The 27,993-nt window shown below is 41.2% G+C and overlaps 1 protein-coding gene and 1 pseudogene across 17 annotated transcripts in view; both read right to left on the bottom strand.

Moving 5' to 3' along the window:
• Positions 1-814: 814 nt before the first annotated feature.
• Positions 815-27,993, bottom strand: part of CCDC30 (coiled-coil domain containing 30) — a 167,648-nt gene continuing 140,469 nt past the window's right edge. For 14 of the 17 annotated variants that reach the window (XM_074380644.1, XM_074380648.1, XM_074380645.1 and 11 more), the window contains 6 exons: positions 25,358-25,499; positions 19,384-19,520; positions 16,830-16,944; positions 14,967-15,149; positions 5,600-5,667; positions 815-5,241 (listed from right to left, as the gene is read on the bottom strand). In XM_074380644.1, the coding sequence (XP_074236745.1) occupies positions 5,043-5,241; positions 5,600-5,667; positions 14,967-15,149; positions 16,830-16,944; positions 19,384-19,520; positions 25,358-25,499 (844 nt within the window). In that variant the 3' untranslated portion in view covers positions 815-5,042. The remainder of the gene's footprint in view (positions 5,242-5,599; positions 5,668-14,966; positions 15,150-16,829; positions 16,945-19,383; positions 19,521-25,357; positions 25,500-27,993) is intronic. The other 3 variants (XM_074380643.1, XM_074380650.1, XM_074380651.1) reach the window with 3 other exon arrangements.
• Positions 9,101-14,957, bottom strand: LOC101054315 (ubiquitin-conjugating enzyme E2 C pseudogene; annotated as a pseudogene).

The raw sequence follows: 27,993 nt of genomic DNA, 5'->3' as shown, positions 1-27,993 counted from the left end.
CCCGCCCCCGGAAGCTGGCTCCCCGCGCGGTTTGTGCTGGGGCTGCTGGGGTCGAGCTGAGAGACTCCACCTGATACTGGGGACGCTGGAGTAAGGAGGAGGAAAACCTTGACATCTTTTTGGTTAAGGTCACTGGTCACCCCACTCACGTGGCTGTGCTAAGGGCGATACAAATTGATCTTGCTCTAGCTAGGGCGTTTGGATTAGGCAGTTCCCAGGGTCCTCCTTATCGGCTCTTGCAGCCAAGTCCTCTGCACTGCCACACGTGCTGTGCCTGTCTTCTGCCGCTAGTGTGTGCACACCATGAAGGCAGGAACTCTGGTTTGTTCGTCCTCACCGTTTAGAACAGGTTGGCACGCAAATGCTTGCTAGGTAAATACTTACTCCTTCCTCGAAGTCAGTACAATAGATTATGTTTCAGTTCTGCCACAAGCTTCCAGTTTTGTCATTTCCAATTCATTTCCCACAGGGCAAATAGAGTTTTTTTTATTTTCAGAATAACTCTTGTGCTTATAAATCACTCCTGGCTTCCTATATTTATAATAAAATTCAATTACTTAGCATACAAAGCCCTACAGTGCATTTATCTAGCTGTCATCTACCGGACGTCATCTTGTGCCACTTGCCCTTAGTTACTGTGCTCTGGCCGGTCTGTTCCTCTAGGTCACTGAGATCCCTCCTCTCCTTAGGGCCTTGTAATAGCTGTTACCTCTGTCTGAAATATTCCTTCCAAATCTTAATGTGGGTTAGCGGAGGAGGCCGTGGGGAGGGGGGGTTGGTTGGTTGGGGTATGCCTGTGGGAAGTAATTTTTTTTTTTTTTTTTTTTTTTTTGAGACGAAGTTTCGCTCTTGTTACCCAGGCTGGAGTGCAATGGCGCGATCTCGGCTCACTGCAACCTCCGCCTCCTGGGTTCAGGCAATTCTCCTGCCTCAAGCCTCCTGAGTAGCTGGGACTACAGGCGCGTGCCACCATGCCCAGCTAATTTTTTTGTATTTTTAGTAGAGACGGGGTTTCACCATGTTGACCAGGATGGTCTCGATCTCTTGACCTCGTGATCCACCCTCCTCGGCCTCCCAAAGTGCTGGGATTACAGGCTTGAGCCACCGCGCCCGGTGGGAAGTAATGTTTTTATAGTTCAGGGCTCAGCCCAAAGGTTACCTTCTCAGAGGCAACATTAGACCTAATCTAAAGTAGCCCTTGGTCATTCAGATCACTGGTTTGTTTTCTTCATGCTACCCCCCCATTCCACATTATCTTTGTATGGTATGTGTCTACACCTAATTTCCTGCCACACACACATATATCTTCCTTCCTAATAGCATATAAACTCCATGAAAGTAGAGACTCCTGGTCCTGTTCACAGTGTAGCTGCAATGTCTCCTACAGAATAGCACGTAGTAGATATTCAATAAATACATTCAAAGAATTCAGTGAAAGGGACCTTGGGCAAGGCTCATTCAATATAATAGCATGCATTTCATATAAGTTATTATTTCCTATGTCCTTTGATCATCTTTTCTAGCTCTGTTATCTGAGGAAGCAAGGATTACACATAAAAATCCAGTGTATATAAAGAAAAGACACAAAACAAAAATAAAAAAAAATCCAGTGAATCTCAATTTAAAGGGTCATTTTTATTTTCAGGTTCCTGATCCTCTCCTGTTGGTCTCCTTCTTCAACTGAAAAAGAAGGAAGGGGAGGAGGGGGAAAAGGAACAGCAGCAGTCACCCTTCAGTATAATTTTATACCAACTGTTTTAGAATAAATGTTTAAAATTGATAATATCCAATGTTGATGAGGTTGTGAAAAAAATAGTATGTTGATAAATTGCTAGTGAAAAGAAATGATGATAGCTAGCATTTATTAAGCAGTTACTAAGTGCTAAATACTTTACATGCTTCATTTCATGTGGTCCTCACAACCCTATGGGATATATAACTATTATTGTTCCCATTTTATGAATCATGAAATTGAGCCTCAGGGAGGTTGAGTAACTTGGCTATGAAAACACTACGTTGACACCACCCTTTTTATTTTTTATTTTTTTATTTTTATTTTTATTTTTTTTATTTTTTATTTTTATTTTTTGAGATGGAGTTTCGCTCTTGTTACCCAGGCTGGAGTGCAATGGCGCGATCTCGGCTCACTGCAACCTCCGCCTCCTGGGTTCAAACAATTCTCCTGCCTCAGCCTCTTGAGTAGCTGGGATTACAGGCACGCGCCACCATGCCCAGCTAATTTTTTGTATTTTTAGTAGAGACGGGGTTTCACCGTGTTGACCAGGATGGTCTCGATCTCTTGACCTCGTGATCCACCCACCTCGGCCTCCCAAAGTGCTGGGATTACAGGCTTGAGCCACCGCGCCCGGCTATTTTTTATTTAGTTTATTTTTATTTATTTATTTTTTGAGGCAGAGTCTCACTTGTTGCCCAGGCTGGAGTGCAGTGGAGTGGCCTCAGCTCACTGTAACTTCCACCTCCCAGGTTCAGGTTCAGGTGATTCTTGTACCTCAGTCTCCCTTGTAGCGAGGATTACAGGTGTGCACACTACACTCAGCTAATTTTTGTATTTTTAGTAGGGACAGGGTTTTGTCATGTTGGCCAGGCTTGTCTTGAACTCCTGACCTCAAGTGATCTGCCCGCCTTGGCTCCCCAAATTGCTGGGATTACAGGCGTGAGCCACTGCACCTGGCCAGGCACAACCCTTTTTTAAAGCAGAGGAAATGATGTCCTAGAGCAATATTAACACTTATATCCTTTGACTCAGTCCAATTTTGCAGATTTCTTTTCTGGAATAATTCAAAAGAAAATAAGTACATGCACAAAGACCTTCAACAGAGCATAACCTTAAATAGTAAAAAAGTAAAACCAGGCCTGGCGTAGAGGCTCATGTCTATAATCCTATCACTTTAGGAGACTGAGATGGGAGGATCACTTGAGCCTAGGAATTTGAGACCAGCTTGAGCAACAGAGTGAGATATCTTTACAAAAAATACAAAAATGAGCCAGGCATGGTGGCATATGCCTGTACTTGGGAGAGGCTGAGGAGGGAGGATCACTTAAGCCTGGGAGGTTGAGGCTGCATAAGCAGTAATCATGCCACTGCAATCCAGCCTGGGTGACAGAGTGAAACCCTGTCTCAAAATTAAAAAAAAAAAAATTAGTAAAAACAACTTAAATGCTGGCCAGGTGTGATGGCTCACACCCATAATCCCAGCACTTTGGGAGGCCGAGGCAGGCAGATCATGAGGTCAGATTGAGACCATACTAGCCAATATGGTGAAACCCCATCTCTACTAAAATAAAAAAGATTAGCCAGGTGTGGTGGAGCACGCCTGTAGTCCCAACTACTTGGGAGGCTGAGGCAGGGGAATTGCTTGAACTTGGGTGGTGGAGGTTGCAGTGAGCCGAGATCGTGCCACTGCACTCCAGCCTAGCGACAGAACAAGACTCTCAAAACAACAACAACAACAACAAAAACAACTTAAATGCCAAACAAGAGAACGTTTAATTTATAGAACATCCCACATCCTCAGAGAGACTGGGCAGGACTATTCCACCCAGACTGATGAAATGGATGTGAATGTTGCTGATCTTTTCTGAAGAAGCAGTCCTACTACACTAAAGATAAGTTGGAGACTGTTCACCTACTTTGTACTTCTGTCTGGAAATATTTAGGGGTAGTTTCTATTTAATGAGGGTTACGTGAACTCTAATCTCATACCCCTTCCCCCATAAAAAGCTCTTGGTATTTTCCTATCCACTTTTATTATTATTATTATTCTATTTTGAGATGGAGTCTTGCTCTGTTACCCAGGTTGCAGTGCAGTAGCACAATCTTGGCTCACCGAAACCTCCACCTCTTGGGTTCAAGCAATTCTCTGGCTTAGCCTCCCCAGTAGCTGGAACTACAGGCAGGTGCCACCACACCTGGCTTAATTTTTTGTGTGTTTTTGGTAAAATGGAGTTTCCCCATGCTGACCAGGCTGGTCTCAAACTCCTAACCTCAGGTGATCTGCCCTCCTCGGCCTCCCAAAGTGCTGTGATTACAGGCATGAGCCACCATGCCTGGCCTCCTATCCACTTTTAAATAATGTATTGCTCTAAATCTTTTTCATTAAATGTTTAAAACTTCCTGGGGCAGGGCACTGTGGCTCACACCTGTAATCCCAGCACTTTGGGAGGCCAAGATGGGTGGATCATGATGTCAGGAGTTCAAGACCAGCCTGGCCAAGATGGTGAAACCCCATCTCTACTAAAAATACAAAAATTAGCTGGGCGTGGTGGTGGGTGCCTGTAATCCCAGCTACTTGGAGGCTGAGGCAGAGAATTGCTTGAAGCCGGAAGCAGGAGGTTGCAGTGAAGCAAGATTGCGCCACTGCACTCCAGCCTGGGTGATAGAGCGAGAGACTCCGTCTCAAAAAAAAAAAAAATAAAGTAAAGTAAAAATAAAACTTTTCCCATAAAAAAAATTATAGAACATCAACATGATTGAATATCATAGGGCTATTGAAAATGTTTCCATGATATATACGGTAAATGAAGAATCAGACTGTGAAAATGAATATACAATATTATAATACCAATTTAGAATATATGTATTTGAATTATGACCAAAAGGGAACAATTGTAAAGTAAAAATAGTTGTGTTAAGATTGTGGTATTATAGGAGGGTTTTTTTTTTTAGTATTTGCTTTAATGTGACTGTATTGTTTTTACTCTTAAAAAATAAATTGAAAATATACCCATAATAATGGGAAAGAATGCTGAATTAACCATACCTGTGCTCTGCTGAAAAGAAACCTAAATAAATCATTGAACTAAAGTCAATATATTGATCAATACAAGGTATCTGAGGATATCAAACGAACTTGAAAAATCCACTTTTAGAATGGCTTTAATGAATTTATCAGCAATTCTGAAGACACTCGGTTGACATCCATTTGGGATCTGTGGTAACTCTTCCCAATGTCATGGTCCACTTTTGTGTCCAGGCTCTAAGTTAGCAATTTTGTTCAGTATAGATTTAGGCAACAGTGATTTTATAGCTCTGACTTTTGGTCTTGTTCTTGTATACCTCGTGTCTCTTTCAGAGAAGCCACATTTATGTATCCAGCCTCAGAATTCTGTGAACACAAAAGATTCTCAGGGGACTTTGAACTTGCCATTGCTTCTTTTGACTTAAGCTCTTCAGTCTCTTGAAGACTTACAAATGACTCTACCAAACCTTTTCCTGAAAAACTAAGAAAGACCATGTGTGAGGACATGATGTAGATAGAGTTTCTTGGTAGCAGTTTGGGGTTACAGGGATACAGGCCATTGATAAAATTTCAATTTTTTTGCAACTGTTATGCAAAGAAAGCCAAATAAGATTTACCTTAAACCTATGTTCATAGATTATTTCCTATCTTATGTCAGAATTCTGTGGGGTGTAGGGGTGAAGGGGAGGAACTGGAAGAAGATTCAGATAATTCATGTAGAGTAAATGACCCCAGAATGCTATGCTTTTTCAAGCCAGAAATCCAGGACTAGTTAGGCAGCCACGACTCTCAGGCATGGCTGGGACTTCATCTCAGACGACTGTCTTGACTTTACTAACCTGGAGTTTGATAAAGGCAATACTTCATTCATTACTTTAGATTCAAAGATGTCACTAATTGTTGTCTCCTAACAGGAAAGAAAGGATGAATGTGAAAAGTTATAATGATAAACCATTAGTATGATCCTAGAAAATATATGTATATGATAGATATAATGCCTGCACATAGTACAAACAAAATGAATAACATAAAAGGGCATAGAATGAAAAGTTGGTTGCCGTCCCACCTCTCTCTATATATAATCTATCTGTATCTCTCTATCTATAAACTATCTATGTCTATCTAGTTTTATATACCTGATACTATACATATTATCTTCACCTTGCTTCTTTCGTTATATATATTTTTTGGAGATATTGCAGAAAAATTTTAAAATAACAGCTTTGTTGAGAAGTAACTCACATATTATAAAATTTTCCCTTTTAACAGGTTCAATTCGGTACTTTCTAATGTATTCACACAGTTATGCAACCATCACCACTAGATAATTCCAGAACATTTTCATCACTCCCCAAAAAAGCCCATACCTAGGACAGTCCACTCCCCATTTATTCCTCCTCAAGTCCTAGGCAATCACTAATATATTTTCTGTCTTTATGGATTTTTATTCTGGATGTTTCATATAAATGGAATCATACAATATGTGTCCTTTAATGTTTGCCTTCTTTAAAATATTAGCATCTGGCCAGGTGTGGTGGCTCACGCCTGTAATCCCAGCACTTTGGGAGGCTGAGGTGGGTTGATCACAGGGTCAAGAGTTCGAGACCAGCCTGGCCAATATGGTGAAATCCTGTCTCTACTAAAAATACAAAAAAATTAGCCGGGCGTAGTGGTGCCTGCCTGTAATCCCAGCTACTTGGGAGGCTGAAGTAGGAGAATTGCTTGAACCTGGGAGATGGAGGTTGCAGTGAGCTGAAATTGTGCCACTGCGCTCCAGCCTGGGTGACAGAGCAAGACTCTGTCTAAAATAAAAATAAAAATAATTTTAAAAAATATTAGCATGTTTTCAAGGTTCATTATGTTGTACCAATACTTCATGTCTTTTATGGCTGAATAATATTCCAATGTCTGGATAAAACAGATTTTGCTTATCAGTTCATCAAGTGATGGAGAGTGGGTTGTTTTAGCTTTTTAGTTATTATGAATAATGCTTCTATGAATATGTACAAGTTTCTGGTAGGACATATATTTTTATTTTTCTTGGATATTGTAATGGTCAGAAAGTTTTTAAAAATTTTTATTTATACTATTGAATATTGACAAATTACAAGTACATGTATTTATGGGGTACAAAGTGATGCTATGATATATAATGTGGAATGATTGAATTTAGGTAATTAACATATCCATCACCTCAAATACTTATTCCTCCTGTCCAACTGAAACATTGCACCTTTGGCCAACATCTCCCCATTTCTTCCCCACCCCTCAGCCTCTGGTAACCAGCATTTTGCTCTATGCTTACATGCTTCAATTGTTTTAGATTCCACATTTAAGTGAGAAGATGTGGTATTTGTTTTCCTGTGCCAGGCTTTTTTCACTTAGCATAATGTCCACCAGGTTCACCAATGTTGTTGCAAATGACAGAATTTCCCTCCTTTTTAAGGCTGAATAGTATTCTATTGTGTATGTATACACCACATTTTCCCACACCATAGTGTATATCACATACTAACTTCAAATCCTTTGGATATATACCCAGAAGTAAGATTGCTGGATCATATGGTAATTCTGTTTTCACTTTGTTGGGGAAATTCCACACAGTTTTCCATAATTGCTGTTCTAATTTATACCCAACCAACAGTGTTCAAGATTTCCCTTTTCTCCACATCATTGCCAACACATTATCTTTCGCATTTTTGGTTTGTTTGTTGAGATAGGGTCTTGCTCTGTCACCCAGGCCAGATTGCAGTGGCATGAACATAGCTTACTGCAGCCCTGACCTCCCTGACTTAAGGAATCCTCCCACCTCAGCCTCCTGAGAAGCTACAGCCACAGGTGCACACCACCACACCCAACTAATTAAAACAGGTGTGTTTTGTTTTGTTTTGTTTTGTTTTGTTTTGTTTTGTTTTGTTTTGTTTTGTTTTGTTTTGTTGTAGATACAGGGTCTCGCTGTGTTGCTCAGGCTGGTCTGGAACTCCTGACCTCAAGTGTTCTTGCCACTTCAGCCTCCCAAATTGCTGGGATTACAGGTGTATGCTACCATGCCTGGCCCTTATCTTTCATCTTTTTTGATAATAGTCATTCTGACAGGTGTGAAATGATACCTCATTGTGGTTTTAATGTGCATAATTATTCCATAATGATGTTGAGCTTTTTTTTTTTCTCTATATATCTGTTGTCCATTTATATGTCTTCTTTTGAAAAATGTTTATTCAGGTCCTTTGCCCACTTCTTAATTGGGTTGTTTTCTTGCCATTGAGTTGAGATCCTTATATATTTTGGATATTAATCCCTTATCAGATGTGTAGCTTATAGATATTTTCTCCCAATCCACAGAGCCTCTTCACTCTGTTAATTGTTTCTTTTGCTGTGTAGAAGCTTTTTAGTTTGTAATCCCATCCCATTTGTATATTTTTGTTTTTGTTCTGTGAGCTTTTGGTGTCAAACTGAAAAAACAATTGCCCAGATCAACACCATGTAGTTTTTTCCTTATGTAGTGTGCTTCTAGTAGTTTTACAACTTCAGATCTTGTCTTTTTAAAAAAAAAAAAAATTATCTAATGCCAATTAAACATCTCAGTATCAGATCTTGTCTTTAAGTCTTTACTCCATTTGGATTCGATTTTTTTAAATGTGGTGTTAGGTAAGGGTCCACTTTCATTCTTCTGCATGTGGATATCCAGTTTTCTCCACACTGTTTTGTTGAAGAGACTCTTATTTTCTTAATGTCATTCTCATTCTTTGTCAAAAAATCAATTGACTGTAGGCCAGGTGTGGTGTATGACACCTAGAATCCCAGAATTTTGGGAGGCCAAGGAAGAAACATTGCCTAAGCCCAGGAGTTTGAGACCAGCCTGGGCAACAGACAAGACCCCATTGCTACAAAAAAATTTAAAAATTAGCTGGCTGTGATGGCGTGCACCAACTACTTGGCGTTCCAGCTACTTGGAAGGCTGAGGTGGGAGGATTGCTTGAGCCCAGGAAGTCAAGGCTGAAGTGAGCTATAATTGCACCACTGCACTGCAGCCTGGGCAACAGAAAAAGAAAAATCAATTGACTGTAAATATGTGGGTTTGTTTTAGGCTCTCTATGCTGTTCCATTTGGTCAATGTGTCTATTTTTATGCCAGTACCATGTTGTTATAATCATTGTAGTTCATATATAAAACAGAAAATATATATATATATAATTATTATAGTTATTTTATATATATGTAACAGAATATATAAAACAGTATATATATATAAACAGAATATATATATAAAACAGAATATATATATATATATATATATATATATATATATATATATAATTTTTTTTTTTTAGAGAGGGTCTTGCTCTGTTAACCTAGGCTGGAGTGCAGTGGCACAGTCATGGCTCACTGTAACCTCTACCACCTGGGCTCAAGCAATCCTCCTGCCTCAGCCTCCCAAGTACCTGAGATTACTATGCCCAGCTAATTTTTTATTTTTATTTTTTGAGTTGGACTTTCACTCTTGTTGCCCAGGCTGCAGTGCAATGGTGCAATCTCAGCTCACTGAAACCTCTGCCTCACGTGCTCAAGCGATTCTCCTGCCTCAGCCTTCTGAGTAGCTGGGATTACAGGGGTCCACTACCACACCCAGCTAATGTTTGTATTTTTAGTAGAGATGGGGTTTCACCATGTTGTTTAGGCTTAAGCTGGTCTCAAACTCCTGACCTCAGGTGATCCACCTGTCTTGGCCTCCCAAAGTGCTGGGATTACAAGTATGAGCCACTGTGCCTGGCCTAATTTTTTACTTTTTTGCAGAGATGGGGTTTTGCCATGTTGGTCTCGAACTCCTGGGCACAAGCTGGTCTCAAACTCCTGGGTTCAAGAAGTCTGCCCTCCTCAGCCTCCCAAATTGCTGGGATTATAAGTATGAGCCACCATGCCCAATCTGTAATATAGTTTGAAATCAGGTAGTATGAGGCCTCCAGCTTTGTTCTTTCTGCTGAATATTATCTTGGCTATTTGGGGGTTTTTGTAGTTCCAGATGAATTTTAGGATTGTTTTTTCTATTTCTATGAAAAATGACATTGGAATTTTGATAGGTATGGCACTGAACCTATAGATTGCTTTGGGTAGTGTGGACACTTTAGCAATATTAATTCTTTCAATTCACGAACACTAATATCTTTTCATTTCTTGTATTTAATTTATTTCATCAAAGCTTGATAGTTTTAAGTATACATATCTTTCACCTCGTTGGTTAAATTTATTCCTAACTAGTTTATTTCTTTGGTAGTTATTGTAAATGGTATTATTTTCTTGATTCTTTTTTTGGATAATGTGTTGTTGGTGTATAGAAACACTACTGATTTTGGTGTGTTGATTTTGTATCCTGCAACTTTACTGTACTTGCTTCTTAGTTTGAACAGTTTTTAGGGATTTCTATATATTAAGATCATGTTGTCAACAAACAGACACAATTTCGCTTTTTCCTTTCCTATTTGGATGGTTTTTATTTCTTTTTCTTTCCTAATTGCTCTGGCAAAGATTTCCAGTATATATGAAATAGAAGTGATGAGAGTGGACATCCTTGCCTTGCTCCTAGAAAAAGCCTTCAACTTTCACCATTGAGTATAATGTTAGCTGTGGGCTTGTCATATATTGCCTTTATTGTATCGCGGTATATTCCTTCTAAACCTAATCTTTTGAGAGTTTTTATCATGAAAAGATTTGAATTTTGTCAAATGCTTTTTCTGTATCTAATAAGATGATCATATGGTTTTTGTCTTTCATTCTATTAATGTGGTGTATCATGTTTATTTTTTATTTATTTTTGACCAAAATGCATTTATTTAATATACACCACAAGGGCTCAACCGAGGCTTAATTTAAAAGACAAAACAAAACAAAAATAATACCACAGCTCAAGATACAGAGTCCTATACAGAAATCACAAAAAGGACAGACCATCTAAGGAAAAATAAAAAAGATGACAGAAGGACAGGCTGGGCAGCCTAGGTCAGGGCTCCTGGCTGGTGACCTGCTTTGAGTAGGTTTCTTGCAGGTACTTCTTAAAAGCTGTGGGGTTCTTCCAAAGCTCAGCAGCCTGTGTGTTCAAGGGACTATCGATGTTGGGTTCTCCTAGCAGGCTCTGGATGGAGAGCAGAATGGTCCTGACGTCATACAGGGCAGACCACTTGTCCTTCAGGATGTCCAGGCATATGTTACCCTGGGTGTTCACATTGGGGTGGTAGCAGGGTGTGAGGAACTTCACTGTGGGCGCATTGTAAGGGTAGCCACTGGGGAACTCTAGGGAGAGCTTAAACATCAGGTCTTCATACACTGTTCCAGCTGCTCCATGGATGGTCCCTACCCATTTGAAAAGGTTGTCTGATTCAGGGAAGGCAGAAATCCCTTTATCGCCAGACATCATTAGGGTCATCAGCTCCCGCTGTAGCCTTTTGCCCACGGGGCCCCGCGCGGCGTCCCCGCTCTGCTGGGCTCCTTTACAGGCGGCAGCGACGCTAGTGGCAGCTGGGTTGCGGTTTTGGGAGGCCATCCGGGCGGCGCTGGCAGACAGACTATCATGTTTATTGATTTGCATATGTTGAAACAAACTTGTATTCCTGCGACAAATCTTACTTGATCATGGTGAATGATCTTTTTAAAGTCTTACTTGGTTTTGGCATCAGGGTAATGGTGGCCTCATTTAATTAGTTTTTTAGTATTCCGTTCTCTTTATTTTTTTGGAATAATTTGAGTCAGACTGGTATTCATTCTTTAAATACTTGGTGGACTTCAGGAGTGAATCCAGAAGGTTCTGGGCTTTTCTTTGATGGGAGATGTGTTATTTTGGCTTTGATCTCATGATTCATTATTTGTTTGTTGAGGTTTTCTATTTCTCCATGGTTCATTCTTGGTAGGTTGTATGTTTCTAGATATTTATCCATTTCTTCTAGGTTTTCCTATTTGTTGGCATATGGTTATTCATAATAGTCTCTAATGATTCTTTGTATTTTTTTTTAATCTTTCAAATTCAGCACAAAAACTTGAATAAGATTCTTTGTATTTCTAAGATCTCAGCTGTTACGTCTCCTTTATCTTTTCATTTTTTTTCCCATCATCCTACTGTGGACATATTCATTTCTTACTTACTTATTTGGATCTTCTCCCTTTTTTTCTTAGTCCAGCTAAAGATTTGTTGATTTTGTTTTATTTTTTTAAAAACCCCAACTTTTTGTTTCATTGATGTTCTGTACTGTTCTTTTGTTTTTTTTTGAGATGGAGTCTTACTCTGTCACCCAGGCTCACTGCAACCTATGCCTCCCCGGTTCATGCAATTACTCTGCCTCAGCCTCCTGAGTAGTTGGCACTACAGGCATGTGCCACCACACTTGGCTAATTTTTGTATTTTTAGTAGAGATGGGGTTTCACCATATTGGCTAGGCTGGTCTCAAACCCCTGACCTCGTGATCCATCTGCCTCAGCCTCCCGAAGTGCTGGGATTAAAGGCATAAGCCACTGCACCTGGCCTGTATTGTTCTTTTAATCTCAATTTCATTTATTTCTGCTCTGATCTTTTTTATTTCTTTCCTTGTATCAATTTTGGGTTTGGTTTGTTCTTTTCTAGTTTCTTGAGGTCCATCTTTAGGTCGTTTATTTAAAGACTACTTTTTTTTATATATAGGTGTTTATTATTATAAACTTCCTCTTTATATTGCTTTTATTGTGTCCCATAGATTTTGTATTCCCATTTCCATTTGTTTCAATATATTTTAAACTTTCAATCTTAATTTCTTAATTAACCCATTGGTCATTTGAGAATATGTTGTTTCATTTCCATGTGCTTGTGTAGTTTCCAAGGTTTTTCCTGTTACTGATTTCTAGTTTCATTTCATTGTGTTCAAAGAAGATACTTGATACGATTCCTATTTTTTGAATTTGTACAGACTTGTTTGTGGTCTAAGATACGGTCTATTCTGAAAAATGTTCTGTGTGCTGATGAAAAGAATGTGTATTCTTCAACAGTGGGTATGTTCCATAAGTGTCAGTTAACTCTACTAGGTCTAGTGTGTAGTTTAACTCCACTATTTGTTGATTTTCTGTTAGGATGATCTGCCCATTGTGGAGAGTTGGATGTTAAAGTCCCCCTTATTATTGTATTACAGTCTATCTCTCACTTTAGGTCTATTAATGTTAGCCTTATATATTTGGGAGCTCTGGTGTTGGATGCTTATTTATTTATTTATTTATTTATTTATTTATTTATTTTTGAGACGTTTCACTCTTGTTACCCAGGCTGGAGTGCAATGGCACGATCTCGGCTCACCGCAACCTCCGCCTCCTGGGTTCAGGCAATTCTCCTGTCTCAGCCTCCGGAGTAGCTGGGATTACAGGCACGCGCCACCATGCCCAGCTAATTTTTTGCACTTTAGTAGAGACGGGGTTTCACCATGTTGATCAGGATGGTCTCGATCTCTTGACCTCGTGATCCACCTGCCTCAGCCTCCCAAAGTGCTGGGATTACAGGCTTGAGCCACCGCGCCCGGCCTGGATGCATAGATATTTATAATTGTTATATTCTCTTGCTGAATTGACCCTTTTATCTTTTTTGTTTTGTTTTGTTTTGTTTGTTATTTAGATGGAGTTTCACTCTTGTTGCCCAGGCTGGAGTGCAATGGCATGATCTTGGCTCACTGCAACCTCCGCCTCCTGTGTTCAAGCAATTCTCCTGCCTCAGCCTCCCAAGTAGCTTGGACTACAGGCATGCACCACCACACCTGGCTAATTTTGTATTTTTAGTAGAGACAGGGTTTCTCCATGTTGGTCAGGCTGGTCTTGAACTCCTGACCTCAGGTGATCCACCTGCCTCGGCCTCCCAAAGTACAGTGATTACAGGCATGAGCCACTGCACCCAGCCAATCCTTTTATCTTTATATAGGTTACCCTCGTTTTTGGTCTTTGACTTGTAGTCTATTTTATCTGATATAAATATAGCTATATTCCCCCTCTTCTTTTGTTTCCAGTTGCATGGAATATCTTTTCCACTCCTTTATTTTCAGTCTCTATGTGTCTTTATAGGTGAGATGGATTTCTTCAGGGCAGCATATAGTTGGGTCTTGTTTCTTTATCCATTCAGCTACTTGGTGACTTTTAAAATTTATTTATTTATTTATTAGAGATGGAGTCTTGCCCTGTCACCCAGGATGGAGCACAGTGGCATGATCTTGGCTCACTGCAACCTCCACCTCCTCAGTTCAAGCAATTCTTCTGCCTCAATCTCCCGAGTAGCTGGGACTACAGGCATGCGCCACCATGCCCAGCTAATTTTTGTATTTTTAATAGAGATGGTGTTTCATCATATTGGCCAGGCTGGTCTTGAACTCCTGACCTTTTGAGTCACACACCTCAGCCTCCCAAAGTGCTGGGATTACAGACGTGAGCCACCGTGCCCTGTATTTATTTATTTTTATTTTTTTGACATGGAGTCTCGCTCTGTCACCCAGGCTGGAGTGCAGTGGCTCAATCTCAGCTCACTGTAACCTCTGCCTCCCAGGTTCAAGTGATTCTCCTGCCTCAGCCTCCTGAGTAACTGGAATTACAGGCACACATCACCATGCCCAGCTAATTTTTTTGTATTTTTAATAGAGACAGGGTTTCATTGTGTTGGCCAGGCTGGTCTCAAACTCCGGACCTCAGGTGATCCACCTGCCTCAGCCTCCCAAAGTGTTGGGATTACAGGCATGAACCACTGTACCCGGCCAAATCTTTAATGCTAGATCACTGCCTCCTTTTGGGCTCTAGGTGGCACCTTAAGCCCAGGTTCAACTTGGCTCTAGTAAATGGTCAGAGCACTGCCTGTCCCAAATAGGGGAGGTCCCAAAGGGATTATCCTGGGAAGGCTGTCTAGCGGTTCATGCCCAGGAGACCTGGGGGACATACTTCCTACAGCCACTCTTATGTCTCCTTTGGCTGAGTTACAGAGCAGAGTCCCACCTCCTCTGTTTCAGGGATATTTCTGCCTTCAGGAAGTTGTGATACTATACCCATGGGTTAAGGCAAGGACAGGTTTCTGGCTAGAGAATCCAAGAAGGTGGGGAATCTGTTTGACTACCTCAATTTTACTTGTTTCAGTGTAGAAACCATAAGTTGAGAGAGATTTTCCAAACAGTGGGTGCCTGGAAGAATGGGGGGAAGGGTATTACAGACGTGGAAGTTCTAGTCTCCTACCATCTGCTCAGAATGTTTCCACTTCTCTATGACCTCAGGAATGGACTCATCCTCATGCTGGAGCTCTGTATTATTGCTGGTGACAACCTCAGTGCTGTATATTTCTTTCTCTCTTTTTGTTGGGGGGAGAGAAGCCAGCTTGCCTCTACGCCACCATTTTGGAACAGGAAACTCCTTAAGATTCTAAGTATAAAAACAATTTTGGTTACTTATTCTGTTTTTTTTTTTTTTTTTTTTTTTTTTTTTTTTTTTTGAGATGGAGTTTTGCTCTTGTTACCCAGGCTGGAGTGCAATGGCGCGATCTCGGCTCACCGCAACCTCCGCTTCCTGGGTTCAGGCAATTCTCCTGCCTCAGCTTCCTGAGTAGCTGGGATTACAGGCACGCGCCATCACGCCCAGCTAATTTTTTGTATTTTTAGTAGAGACGGGGTTTCACCATGTTGACCAGGATGGTCTCGATCTCTTGACCTCGTGATCCACCCGCCTCGGTCTCCCAAAGTGCTGGGATTACAGGCGTGAGCCACCATGCCCGGCCGATTACTTATTCTAATAGGTATCAAGATGTTAGAAGTTGGTACCTTTGATACATATGGAATATTGAGTTTCATGTGCTATAGCTCTGACCCATGTGACCTTTCTTACCTTGATTCAAGGGTAAAAATATGGATTTCAAAGATATTGGTGCCAGAACATACTCAATTAAGTTATAACTCAGCACTTGTAACACTATAATATTTATTTACAAAGTGTCTGTCCTTCTCTACTAGACCAAAGGCTTCTGAAAACTGCGACTATCTTTGTATTCCTAGGACCTAGGCCATTTCCTGGAATTGATAAGTATTTGTTGAATGAATAAGTAAAAGAATGAATGACTAGACAATTGAAAACAATTGTAGCTCAAGGAAAAACATAAATTACTGGATATCAAGCCACAAAATTTGGCAGTTCTACTTTGACGAAATTGGCAAAAAACAAAACACAAAAAAACCCTCACATAGCTTGGAAATAATCACCTCTCAGAGACCAAATAAGATGTAGGTCTTACAGCAACAGTGATCAACAAACAGGATCTACTGTTAAGTGTCTTGGGAAGAAGCATCTACTAGGTGATATAAACCAGAGAGGAAAGTAATCAGCCTCCATCTTGGTTTCAGAATACGATTCTGTTCACTGAAGTCCCTATTGCTGACTTGCTTACCAGGCAGACGATGGATCTGGTCTGAACCTGTACTATTTTCTGCATCTCTCTGCATTTGGCCACTTGTTTGCTTGGACTTTTGGAACATAATTGCTTTTCTTTCACTCAGATGCCCTCTTTAGGCTTGACTCTTTGCCATAGCAAACTTTGCTTTACTTCACTGAGCCTCAGATTTGCTTAACTTTCAGATGGGGCTAGAATCATACATGGCAAACAGGGCTGTTGAGAATGAGGCACACATGTCAAAACACTGAATATTTATTCATTCTCAAGTATTTATGGAGTACCTGTCCATAGATGCAGTGCTATACGAGATAAAATCCTTGCCCTCCAGGATCTTGCTGCTGAGTTAATGAGACAGAGAAGAACGAGGGCAGTGACAATACAGTGTATTACGGAAAAAGTTGTGAGGCATATATACAAATTGCTTGGAGACCACATAGGAGGAGATAATTTACTAAAATCTGGCCCAGTGAAGAGCAAAGCTGATCAAGAGCAGTCTCAGGGTCTGCTATCCTGGTGTGCAGCCAAAGCCTCTTTGCCACAGCCTACCATGAGGCCAAGAGTAGGGCTACAGCTATATAAAGACAAAGGGGAAAGACAGCACAGCAGCCATAGCAACCTGAACTTCACATTAAAGGCCCAATAGGAAGCACACATCTTACCTCTCCTCTGCGAATATGAATGCTCCTTATAATTCGCTCTAAGAAGCCAATTTGCTGTGTGAGACGAAGACTATTTTCATGTAATTGCTTATTTTCTTTATCTATGTAAAGTACCCTAAAAATGGCATAAATCAATGGCATGATTAGAAATTTTCATATCATTACTAAAAACCCCAAATTCCTAGATCTTAGACCACTGTCCAGATTTTAGAAGCAAGTTTGCCAGAATAATTCCCACCATATTCCAAGTCCAAGTGTGATGGATAATATTGAGTGTCAACCTGATTGGATTGAGGGATACAAAGTATTATCCTGGGTGTGTCTGTGTGGATATTGCCAAAAGAGATTAACACTTGAGTCAGTGGTCTGGGGAAGGCAGACCCACCCTTAATTTGGTGGGCACAATCTAATCAGCTTCCAGTGAATGTAAAGCAGGCAGAAAAATGTGGAAAAGAGGGACAGGCCTAGTCTCAACCCAGTTTACATCTTTCTCCCATGCTGGATGCTTCCTGCCCTTGAACATAGGACTCCAAGTTCTTCAGTTTTGGGACTCAGACTGGCTCTCCTTGCTCCTCAGCTTGCAGACAGCCTATTGTGGACCTTGTGATTGTGTAAGTTAGTACTTAATAAACTCTCCTTTGTAAATATACTCCTCTTTACTTATATATCTATATAGGGGAGTTTATTAAGTTTATAGATACACACACACACATATATACATATATATATATATCTCCTATTGGTTCTGTCCCTCTAAGAGAACCCTGACTAATACACCAAGTAAAAGTTAATAAGCTTTTGGGCTGTACATAGTTATTAAATACAGGTACAAGAGTATTAAAGGCATAATTCTAGCCCTTGAAAAATGTAAGGGAGGATATGATCCCATTTAGGGGTGGGAATGAAACAAGAGAGACTCTGTATCCCTTCAAATATTGTAGCTACATAGCTTGTATCTGGTTCCCTTCTCATACTGATCTGATTCTGATTTCCTGTGAAGTAGAAATAGCAGCAGCAGCAGAAGCAGCAACCATGTTTCAAGTCCTTGCCATGTCCTTATGCAATATAACTTACCCACACCATAAGCCCTTAAAACTTTTTATGTATTAGCTAATTTAATATGCTAGCAACCTGATGAAATATACATTGTTGTGACAAATTTGAGCCTCAGTTTCCTTAGCCATAAAATGAGGAAATATTCCTTGGAAGAAACTTACTCTAAGGAAAACATTCAAGTCCAATCCAGATGATTGTGTCATCAGTAGGGCAAGATAGATTATTAACATTAATGCAAAGGTAATGAGTTAATTGTGTTGGGTGCTGACTGTCAGAAGCTATGACAGTTTGAGAAGAGCAATGATTTATATGGGACATCTAAAAGGGGAGACAGAGAGAGTAAAAGATCCTCAGAGATTCTCCAAGCCTGCCCAGAGGAGTGTGCCCAAAGCAGTGGACAACGACATTCCAGTCTGCTTGGCAGACTCTCCCCAGGCTATGGTGCTATGGTCTAGGCCAGGCTGCTGAGGTCCACATGCTGCTCTGTCACTGACTGGGCTGGGTGAGTTCCCTCACCTCTCTAGACCTTGGCTTCCTATCCATAAAATAAGGCTAACAGTGCCTCTCTCCTGGGATTGGTGTCAGGATTAAATGAATGAAAGAGCTTAGAACACTACCTAGCATATAGTAATTGCTCAGACAAATCTTAATCATTCCAGTTATTACTGGTGACATTATCTGTTAAAATCAACCCATTCTCTTTGATTATAATTAAAGTCTCCTATGAAAAAGAGAATGCTCAGGCTGGCTGATATATGGCTTATTTTCTGCTTATAGTATTTCATTTTTTTTTTTTTTTCAAGATGGAGTTTCGCTCTTGTTACCCAGGCTGGAGTGCAATGGCGTGATCTCGGCTCACCGCAGCCTCCGCCTCCTGGGTTCAGGCAATTCTCCTGCCTCAGCCTCCTGAGTAGCTGGGATTACAGGCACGAGCCATCATGCCCAGCTAATTTTTTGTATTTTTAGTAGAGATGGGGTTTCACCAAGTTGACCAGGATGGTCTCGATCTGTTGACCTCGTGATCCACCGGCCTGAGCCTCCCAAAGTGCTGGGATTACAGGCTTGAGCCACCGCGCTCGGCTTGCTTATAATATTTCTCATTAAAAATTAACCCACTGGTATCTGTGGATTTCATGAATTTAAGTTACTTCTGTGAGATTCTCTCTTGTTCTACCTTGATTCCACAGGTATCAAAGAATAAAAATGTAGGCCAACACACACAAAATGACAGGCCAGAAGGCACACAGCCAAGTTCTCAATGAGGCAACGACATTATGAAACAGCCTACCTAAATAGCCAACCAGCCTCGTCCATGATATTTTTCTCTATAATTTAACAATTTCTCCCATTTGTATGACCTGCTGAAAACAGCAGACAGCAGAGAGCGAGTTATAGAGTAGGCTACAAACTCAAAAGACAGTCTGTAGAAACATCTCTTTGTTGGGGGAGAAACATCCTCTTGTGGAGTTTATTGGCTCCCAGGCAGGATGGCACCTACCTGCTCTGGATTGAAGATATCGTCCATTTGTTACTGTGGATCAAACGTTCTTGCTCTATGACTTGCTCCAGAAGTTTCCTTTTTTCTAAAATCAGGGTATCATTTTGGGCAGTGATCTGGTCCTGTATTGCCTTCTGCTAGGGATTAGAAAGTCTCCTAATTACTACAGCAAGAGAAACAATGATAAATTTAAGAGCATCAGCCTGTTTCTAAATCTAGAAGATATTTTCCTTTATTTACTTTTTTTTCTCCTGTCCCCTAGTCTGTTTCTACCTGTTTGCTAACATTGTCATTCATTGTAGCTAGTTTTTCAATTTTCAAGAGGTTATTTTACGTCAGGTATTTTTTTTTCTTTTTCATGACCCTGAAAGTAGTGAGATTATGCTTTTTGTTTGTTTTTGTTTTTTGACATGGAGTCTTGCTTTGTCACCCAGGCTGGAGTGCAGTGGCGGAATCTAAGCTCACTGCAACATCTGCTTCCGGGTTCAGCCTCAGCTTCCTGAGTAGCTGGGATTACAGGCATCCACCACCACACCCAGCTAATTTTTGTATTTTTAATGGAGACAGGGTTTCACTACGTTGGCCAGGCTGGTCTTGAACTCCCAACCTCAAGTGATCCGCCTGCCTCAGCCTTCCAAAGTGCTGGGATTACAGGCGTGAGCCACTGCGCCCAGCCAGTGAGACTATTCTGCAGTGATAATGCTGAAATGATTTCTAGCCTGATACCATATTTTATTTTCTACCAATGATTTACTCCCAAAGCAATAGCTACTGAAGGTACAGCTAAAATGATAAAGGAGTGCATTTTGTGAAAAACCACTAATATTCTTATATATAAAGAGTCAGTAGATATTAATAAATATTGCCTTTGGTGAGGGGTTTAGAGCTCAAAGGTGTAGAATTGCCAGTTCCACTCACTAATGACCTGTCAATGTTAACAGGCAAGTGCCTACACTTTTGTGTTTGCTCCTCACCTGACAGTAGTGAGGAACAATCTCTGGCAGACTGGAGAAAGTCAACTTTACATGTTTCTCTCTCTCTTTTTCTTTTTTTTTTTTTTGAGACAGAGTCTCGCTCTGTCACCTAGGCTGGAGTGCAGTGGCACAATCTCAGCTCACTACAGTCTCTGCCTCCTGGGTTCAAGCCATTCTCCTGCCTCAGCCTCCCGAGCAGCTGGAATTCAGGTGCCCGCCACAACAACTGGCTAATTTTTATACTTTTAGTAGAGACAGGGTTTTGCCATGTTGGCCAGGCTGGTCTCAAACTCCTGATCACAAGTGATCTGACCACCTCAGCCTCCCAAAGTGTTGGGATTACAGGCATGAGCCACTGCACCCGGCTGTTGTTTTGCTTTTTTTTTTTTTTTTTTTTTTTTTTTTTTAACAGATAGAATCTAGCTCTGTCATCCAGACTGGAGCACAGTGGTACAGTCATGGCTCACTGTAACCTCATACTCCTGGGCTCAAGTGATCATGTGCCTCAGCCTCCTGAGTAGCTAGGACTACATGCATGAACTACCACACCTGGCTAATTTTTAAATTTTTTGTAGGATCAGAGGCCAAGTGCCATGGCTCACACCTGTAAATCTCAGTACTCTGGAAGGCCAAAGAGGGAGGACTGCTTGAGCTTAGGAGTTTGAGACTAGCCTGGTTAACATGGTGAGACTCCATCTTCACACACACACACATAAAAAGCCAAGGGTAGAGTTCAAGACTGCAGTGAGCTAGGATTCCACCACTACACTCTAGCCTGGGTGACAGAATGAGACTCTGTCTCAAAAAAGTTTCTTTAAGATAAAAAATAAAATAAAATAGTAGAAACAGAGTCTTGCTCTGTTGCTCAGGCTGGTCTTGAACTCCTGGCCTCAAAATATACTCCTGCTTCAGCCTCCCAAAGCACTGGGATTACAGGCATGAGACACTGTGCCCAGCCTACATGTTTCTTTTAAATAAGATACTAATGTAGGTCATTGGGAAAAGACTGGCCATCTATTATTATTATTATTTTAGACAGAGTTTCACTCGTTCACCCAGGCTGGAGTGCAGTGGCACAGTCTTGGCTCACTGCAACCTCTGACCCCTGGGTTCAAACAATTCTCCTGCCTCAGCCTCCTGAATAGCTGAGATTATAGGTGCCTGCCACCATGCCCAGCTTCATTTTGTAATTTTAGTAGAGATGGAGTTTCGCCCTGTTGGCCAGGCTGGTCTCAAACTCCAGACCTTGGGTGATCCACCTGCCTCAGCCCCCCAAAGTGCTAGGATTACAGGCATAAGCCACCGTGCCTGGCTGGCCATCTATTATTAAATATCTATAGGATGTAGATCAGATTATATTCTGAAAAAAACGATTCCAGACTTTAGAGTCCTTCTCCAAGACCCTGCAATATCTGATGGTAGTCTCACCTGCTATAATTTAAAGACATTTAATTAATAATGTGTTGGTAAGGATTGAGAAATAGAAGCAATCATCCCACAGATAAACCCTAGACAGATATAACTGGATTAAAAAGTGCACTGCATGAGGAAAGCAACTGACACCTTGTCCTTGGGAAATACTGTATTTTTTAAAACAAGCAAAAATTCCAGACACATGTTATGATAGTAGGATAAAATGGGAAAGTCTAGTTATAGTGGTCACAACAGAAGGCTCAACTGGCTCTTTATATAAAGAAAAAGCTGAAGTAATGAAGCCAAAAGAAGTGGCATTACTTTTTGAAGACTCAGAAAGTAAACCTGGCATTTGTATTCTCAGTGCTCTGGTCCTTGGGCCCTAAAATACATAAAATAAGAATCTCTAGGTTTGTTCTGCTTTGGCATTAAGAGCTCTCACATCAGTCTTCTCTGGGCTAAGTAGTTCTAATTCTGTTAACAATTTCTCATGTGAACTATCAATCCACCAATTAACATGCTTCTCAGGCCCTTCTAAGAAATTACATACCAAAAAAAGGAAAATAACATCTGTGAAAAATTTACATGCGCCAGGTATCACTTTAGAAATTTTATGTTTTAGGCCGGGCGCGGTGGCTCAAGCCTGTAATCCCAGCACTTTGGGAGGCCGAGGCGGGTGGATCATGAGGTCAAGAGATCGAGACCAACCTGGTCAACATCGTGAAACCCCGTCTCTACTAAAAATACAAAAAATTAGCTGGGCATGGTGGCGCGTGCCTGTAATCCCAGCTATTCAGGAGGCTGAGGCAGGAGAATTGCCTGAACCCAGGAGGCGGAGGTTGCGGTGAGCCGAGATCGCGCCATTGCACTCCAGCCTGGGAAACAAGAGCAAAACTCCGTCTCAAAAAAAAAAAAAAAAAAAGAAATTTTATGTTTTAATACTCACAAAATCCTTGTGCACGTAAGGTGGGGATTATTTCCTTCATTTTACAGATGAGGAAAGTGATATCCAGAGACTTGTCCAAGGTCACAGGCAGGGCTAGAATTTGAATCCAAGCCTATCTAAGGCCAAAGCCCCCAGTATCCTTCAATGGTAGTGAGCAAAAAGTCCAATTATTCTCTCAGCCTCTGCTTATTTGGGATCTCCGGCATATTTTATGAAGACCCGTGGTTCTTTGGGTAAATGCATTAGTTTTCTACCTATTTTCTCATAGTTTTGAGTGCTAAATCTGAAATCACATTGTTGTCAGGGTTAATTACTTATGAGGGCTACAAGAGAGACTGTGCTGCATGCCTTTCTCCCAGCTTCTAGTGGTTGCCAGCAACCCTTGCTATTTCTCGGCTTGTAGCTGTATCATTCCAGTCTGTGACTTCATCACCATGAAGCATTCTTCCCCTGTCTATGTCTGTCTGTATGTTTTTCCCTCTTCCTATGAGGATAGCAATCATCTTAGATTTATGATTCATCCTAATTCAGGATAATGTCATCTTAACTACTTATATCTGCAAAGACCCTATTTCTATATAAGGTCACATTCTAAGGTTCTAGGACATGAATTTGGGGGAACACTATTCAACCCAGTATAGTCAGGAAGAAAGCTAGCACGCCTGCTGAAAGACTGTTTTTCCAGCCTAGAAGTAAAATGCCAAAGTATGAGAAAGAACTAGTAGTAAAGAAATAGGCTGAAGATATATCTGTTGGACCCATGAACTAGGATTGCAACTTTTTTTCCCTTTCTTTCTTCTTCTTTTTTTTTGAGATGGAATTTTGCTCTTGTTGCCCAGGCTGGAGTGCAATGGCACTATCTCGGCTCGCTGCAACCTCCACCTCTTGGGTTCAAGCTGTTCTCCTGCCTCAGCCTCCCCAGTAGCTGGGATTACAGGCACCTGCCACCAAGCCTGGCTAATTTTTTTTTTTTTAATTGTATTTTTTAGTAGAGATCAGGTTTTACCATGTTGGCCAGACTGGTCTCGAACTCCTGACCTCAGGTGATCTGCCCACCTTGGCCTCCCAAAATGCTGAGATTACAGGCATGAATCACTGCATCCGGCCTCCTCTTCTTCTTCTTCTTTTTTTTTTTTTTTGCCCATGGGTGCTACTAAAATGGATTGCTACTTTTTCTTATATACTTTCCATAGTCTTTTTCTGGTTCTAAGCTAGATATCAGTCTCTAAATGTTAGACAAATTAATGCAAAAAAAAGGATACTACAAAAATCCAACTTATTTTTCTTCTCTCACTATAGTTTAGAGTATCAAGAGGATTTTTTTATTTTATATTTTTGTTAGAGACAGAGCCTCTCTATGTTGCCCAGGCTGGAGTACAGTGGCTATTTACAAGCATGATTATAGCTCACTGTAACCTTGAACTCCTGGCCTCAAGCAATCCTCCTGCCTTGGCCTCTCAAAGTGCTGCAATTAAGGTGTGAGCCACTGCACCCAGCCAATTTTTTAAAACTAAGAATGTAATATTTGTGACATACCTATTATACTCTAAAAATGCTTTGCTGTGTATAGTCAGGAATTCTTGACCTGGAGTCCAGGATAGTTGATAGAATCACTGAGATTACATAAATGTTTATGGTATCCTTGGCACATAGTGGTGGTATAAAAATTTGTTGAGTGTAGAAATGAATATTTTTAGGAGTGATGATAGAGTTCTCAAAATTCTGAAAGGGCTAGAGATCCCAAGAAGGGAAAACCAGCCGGGCGCGGTGGCTCAAGCCTGTAATTCCAGCACTTTGGGAGGCCGAGGCGGGTGGATCACGAGGTCAAGAGATCGAGACCATCCTGGTCAACATGGTGAAACCCCGTCTCTACTAAAAATACAAAATGTTAGCTGGGCATGGTGGTGCGTGCCTGTAATCCCAGCTACTCAGGAGGCTGAGGCAGGAAAATTGCCTGAACCCAGGAGGCGGAGGTTGCAGTAAGCCGAGATCACGCCATTGCGCTCCAGCCTGGGGAACAAGAGCGAAACTCCGTCTCAAAAAAAAAAAAAAAGAAGGGAAAACCTTACTGGCCTAGTCGGTTACTCTCCATCTTGAATTTATGTAGTTTAATAATCCCACAACCATTCTGCATTTGATTCTATTCATCTGTCCCATTTTCTTCTTATTCATACACTACTATGTCACAAGGGCAATAAGACAAGCATAAAGAAACCATGGATATTTAGAAAAAAGCTTGAAGGCAAGGATTGATAAAGGAGTAAGGATCATCTTTTTCATTGCCATTTAAAACTAACACTGAATGAGGGCTCTACAAAGCAGAAATGAGTTACTGAGAGTGGTTTGGAAGTCTGTGCTCGGGGGTGTTTAAGGAAAGGCATTTCCATTTGAAGGCAAGACATTGATCATAAAGTGGCAGTACAGAATATTTTCAGTACTCGATTCAGTTTAGCAGCACTAGGAGTCTTACATGCTCTTGGTCAGGGCTTAAAGAATTACTCATTGAAAGATGGTTCAAAGAAAAGAAATGAAAACAAGTACTATGAAGGGGCCACAAACAATTTTTTAAATGAAAGGGCTTTCTCCAAATGGGTGACCATGGGAATCACCAGTGAGCTCTTCACCTTTTACTTTTCCTCACCTTTTCTATTTCATGTTGCAGGATTCCAATTTCATCTTCAAATTGGTTAATTCTCTTATCTCGTAGTTCTACTTCATTAGTTAAACGATACTTGACTTTTTGAAGCTTGATTTTGTGTTGGTGATGTTTCTCATTATAGTTTCTATAAAAGTAAATTTCAGTTTAGACACATCTGAACATGGTTAAATTTTATTTTGCCTCCTCAATATGGACCTTTCTTGGGTTTCTTCTTCTTCCTTAAGTCAGGGGCCTGGCACTAGATGTGGAAACTTAGCCTGCCTCACATCTTCTTGCCTTCCATGTCAGGGAGTGGGCCAAGGATAACTCCCTACATATCAGCAGCTTTAATTACTGCCATGGACTCAAGTATCTAGCTTACCTTGGTCTTTTTTTTTTTTTTTTTTGAGACAAAGTCTCACTCTGTCACCCAGCTAGAGTGCAGTGGCACAATCTCGGCTCACTGCATCCTCTGCCCTCCGGGTTCAAGCAATTTTCCCACCTCTGCCTCCCAAGTAGCTGGGACTACAGGTGCCTGCCACACACCTGGCTAATTTTTGTATTTTTTTTCTTTTTTTGAGATGGAGTCTTGCTCTGTCACCCAGGCCGGAGTGCAGTGGTGCCATCTCAGCTCACTGCAACCTCTGCCTCCCAAGTTCAAGCAATTCTCCTGCCTCAGCCTCTCAAGTAGCTGTGATTAGAGGTATATGCCACCACGCCTGGCTGATTTTTGTATTTTTAGTAGAGACGGAGTTTCACCACATTGGCCAGGCTGGTCCTGACCTCTGGTGATCCACCCACCTCGTCTCCCAAAGTGCTGGAATTACAGATGTGAGCCATCGCACCCGGCCACTTTTTGTATTTTCAGTAGAGATGGGGTTTCACCATGTTGGCCAGGCAGGTCCCGAACTCCTGACCTCAGATGATTCACCTGCCTCAGACTCCCAAAGTGCTGGAATTATCGGCATGAGCCACTGTGTCAGGCCTACCTTGGTCTTGTACTGATGGTTGTGGTATAACTTTAACAGCTAAAATTATATCAGGAATGTAGGAAACTCCTTGATTTTTGATCCCTGATATCTAAATTTTGACTCCTGCTTCACTAATTCAGTCATTAACTTAAAATTTCCTCATTCTTGGCTGTATCTTGGACAAAGATATACTCACTTCAATCCTTTTTTTTTTTTTTTTTTTTTTTGAGATGGAGTTTTGCTCTTGTTACCCAGGCTGGAGTACAATGGCGCGATCTCGGCTCACCGCAACCTCCGTCTCCTGGGTTCACGCAATTCTCCTGCCTCAGCCTCCCGAGTAGCTGGGACTACAGGCGTGCGCCACCATGCCCAGCTAATTTTTGTATTTTTAGTAGAGATGGAGTTTCACTGTGTTGATCAGGATGGTCTCAGTCTCTTGACTTTGCGATCCACCTGTGTCAGCCTCCCAAAGTGCTGGGATTATGGGCGTGAGCCACCACGCCCGGCCCACTTCAATCTTATCTAATATTCCCCATGACTAGGCCTGTTCTCAGTCCTTCCATTGATTTTGGACCTCTTCTTCTTCTTCTTTTTGTTGAGACAGGGTCTCATTGTGTCACCCAGGCTGTGGTGGTACAATCATGGCTCACTACATCCTCAACCTCCTGAGCTCAAGCAATCCTTCCACCTCAGCATCCCAAGTAGTGCACACCACCACACCTGGCTAATTTATTATTTATTTTTTGTAGAGACAGTGTCTCACATGTTGCCCAGACTGGTCTTGAACTCTTTGCCTCAAGTTATCCTCCTGCCTCAGCCTCCCAAAGTGCTGGGATTACAGACATGAGCCGCCCAGTGAATCTGGACTTCTAAAAACCAATTCCATATAGGTCACTGTTCAAGGCTCTGATCCTTATATACATCTAAGTTTTGGCCAATAAGCACATGAAAAGATGCTTAACATTACTAGTCATTAAGGAAATGAAGATCAAAAGCACAATGAGATACGGCTTCGCACACACTAGGATGGCTAGAATAAAATGATGGATAATAACAAGTGCTGACAAGGATGGTAAGGAATGTAAAATGCAGGCAGGAATGTAAAATAGTATTGTCTCTTTGGAAAACAGCCTGGTAGTTCCTCAAATGGTTAAACATAGAGTTGCCATTTGACCCAGCAATTCTACTCCCTAGGTATACATACTCAATATAACTGGGAAAACATATGTTCACACAAAAACTTATACACAAATGTTCATAGCAGCATTATTCATAACAGCCAAAAGATTTAAACAACCTGTATTGCCATCGACAGATGAGTGGATAAACAAATAGGGTATGTCTAGCCAGGTGTGGTGGCTCATGCCTATAATCCCAGCACTTTGGGAGGCTGAGGTGGGCAGATCACCTGAGGTCAGGAGTTCAAGACCAGCCTGGCCAACATAACAAAATCCTGTCTCTACTAAAAGTACAAAAATTACCTGGGCATGGTGGCAGGTGCCTGTAATCCCAGCCTCTTGGGAGGCTGAGGCAGGAAAATTGCTTAAACCCAGGAGGTGGAGGTTGCAGTGAGCTGAGATTGCGCCACTGCTCTCCAGCCTGGGCAACAGAGTGAGACTCCATCTCAAAAAACAAACAAACAAACAAGCAAACAAACCAAATAGGGCA

The sequence above is a fragment of the Saimiri boliviensis genome, chromosome 11 (assembly GCF_048565385.1).
Source record: "Saimiri boliviensis isolate mSaiBol1 chromosome 11, mSaiBol1.pri, whole genome shotgun sequence".
Classification (NCBI taxonomy): Eukaryota; Metazoa; Chordata; class Mammalia; order Primates; family Cebidae; genus Saimiri; species Saimiri boliviensis.
This window is presented reverse-complemented; position numbering and strand designations above follow the sequence as displayed.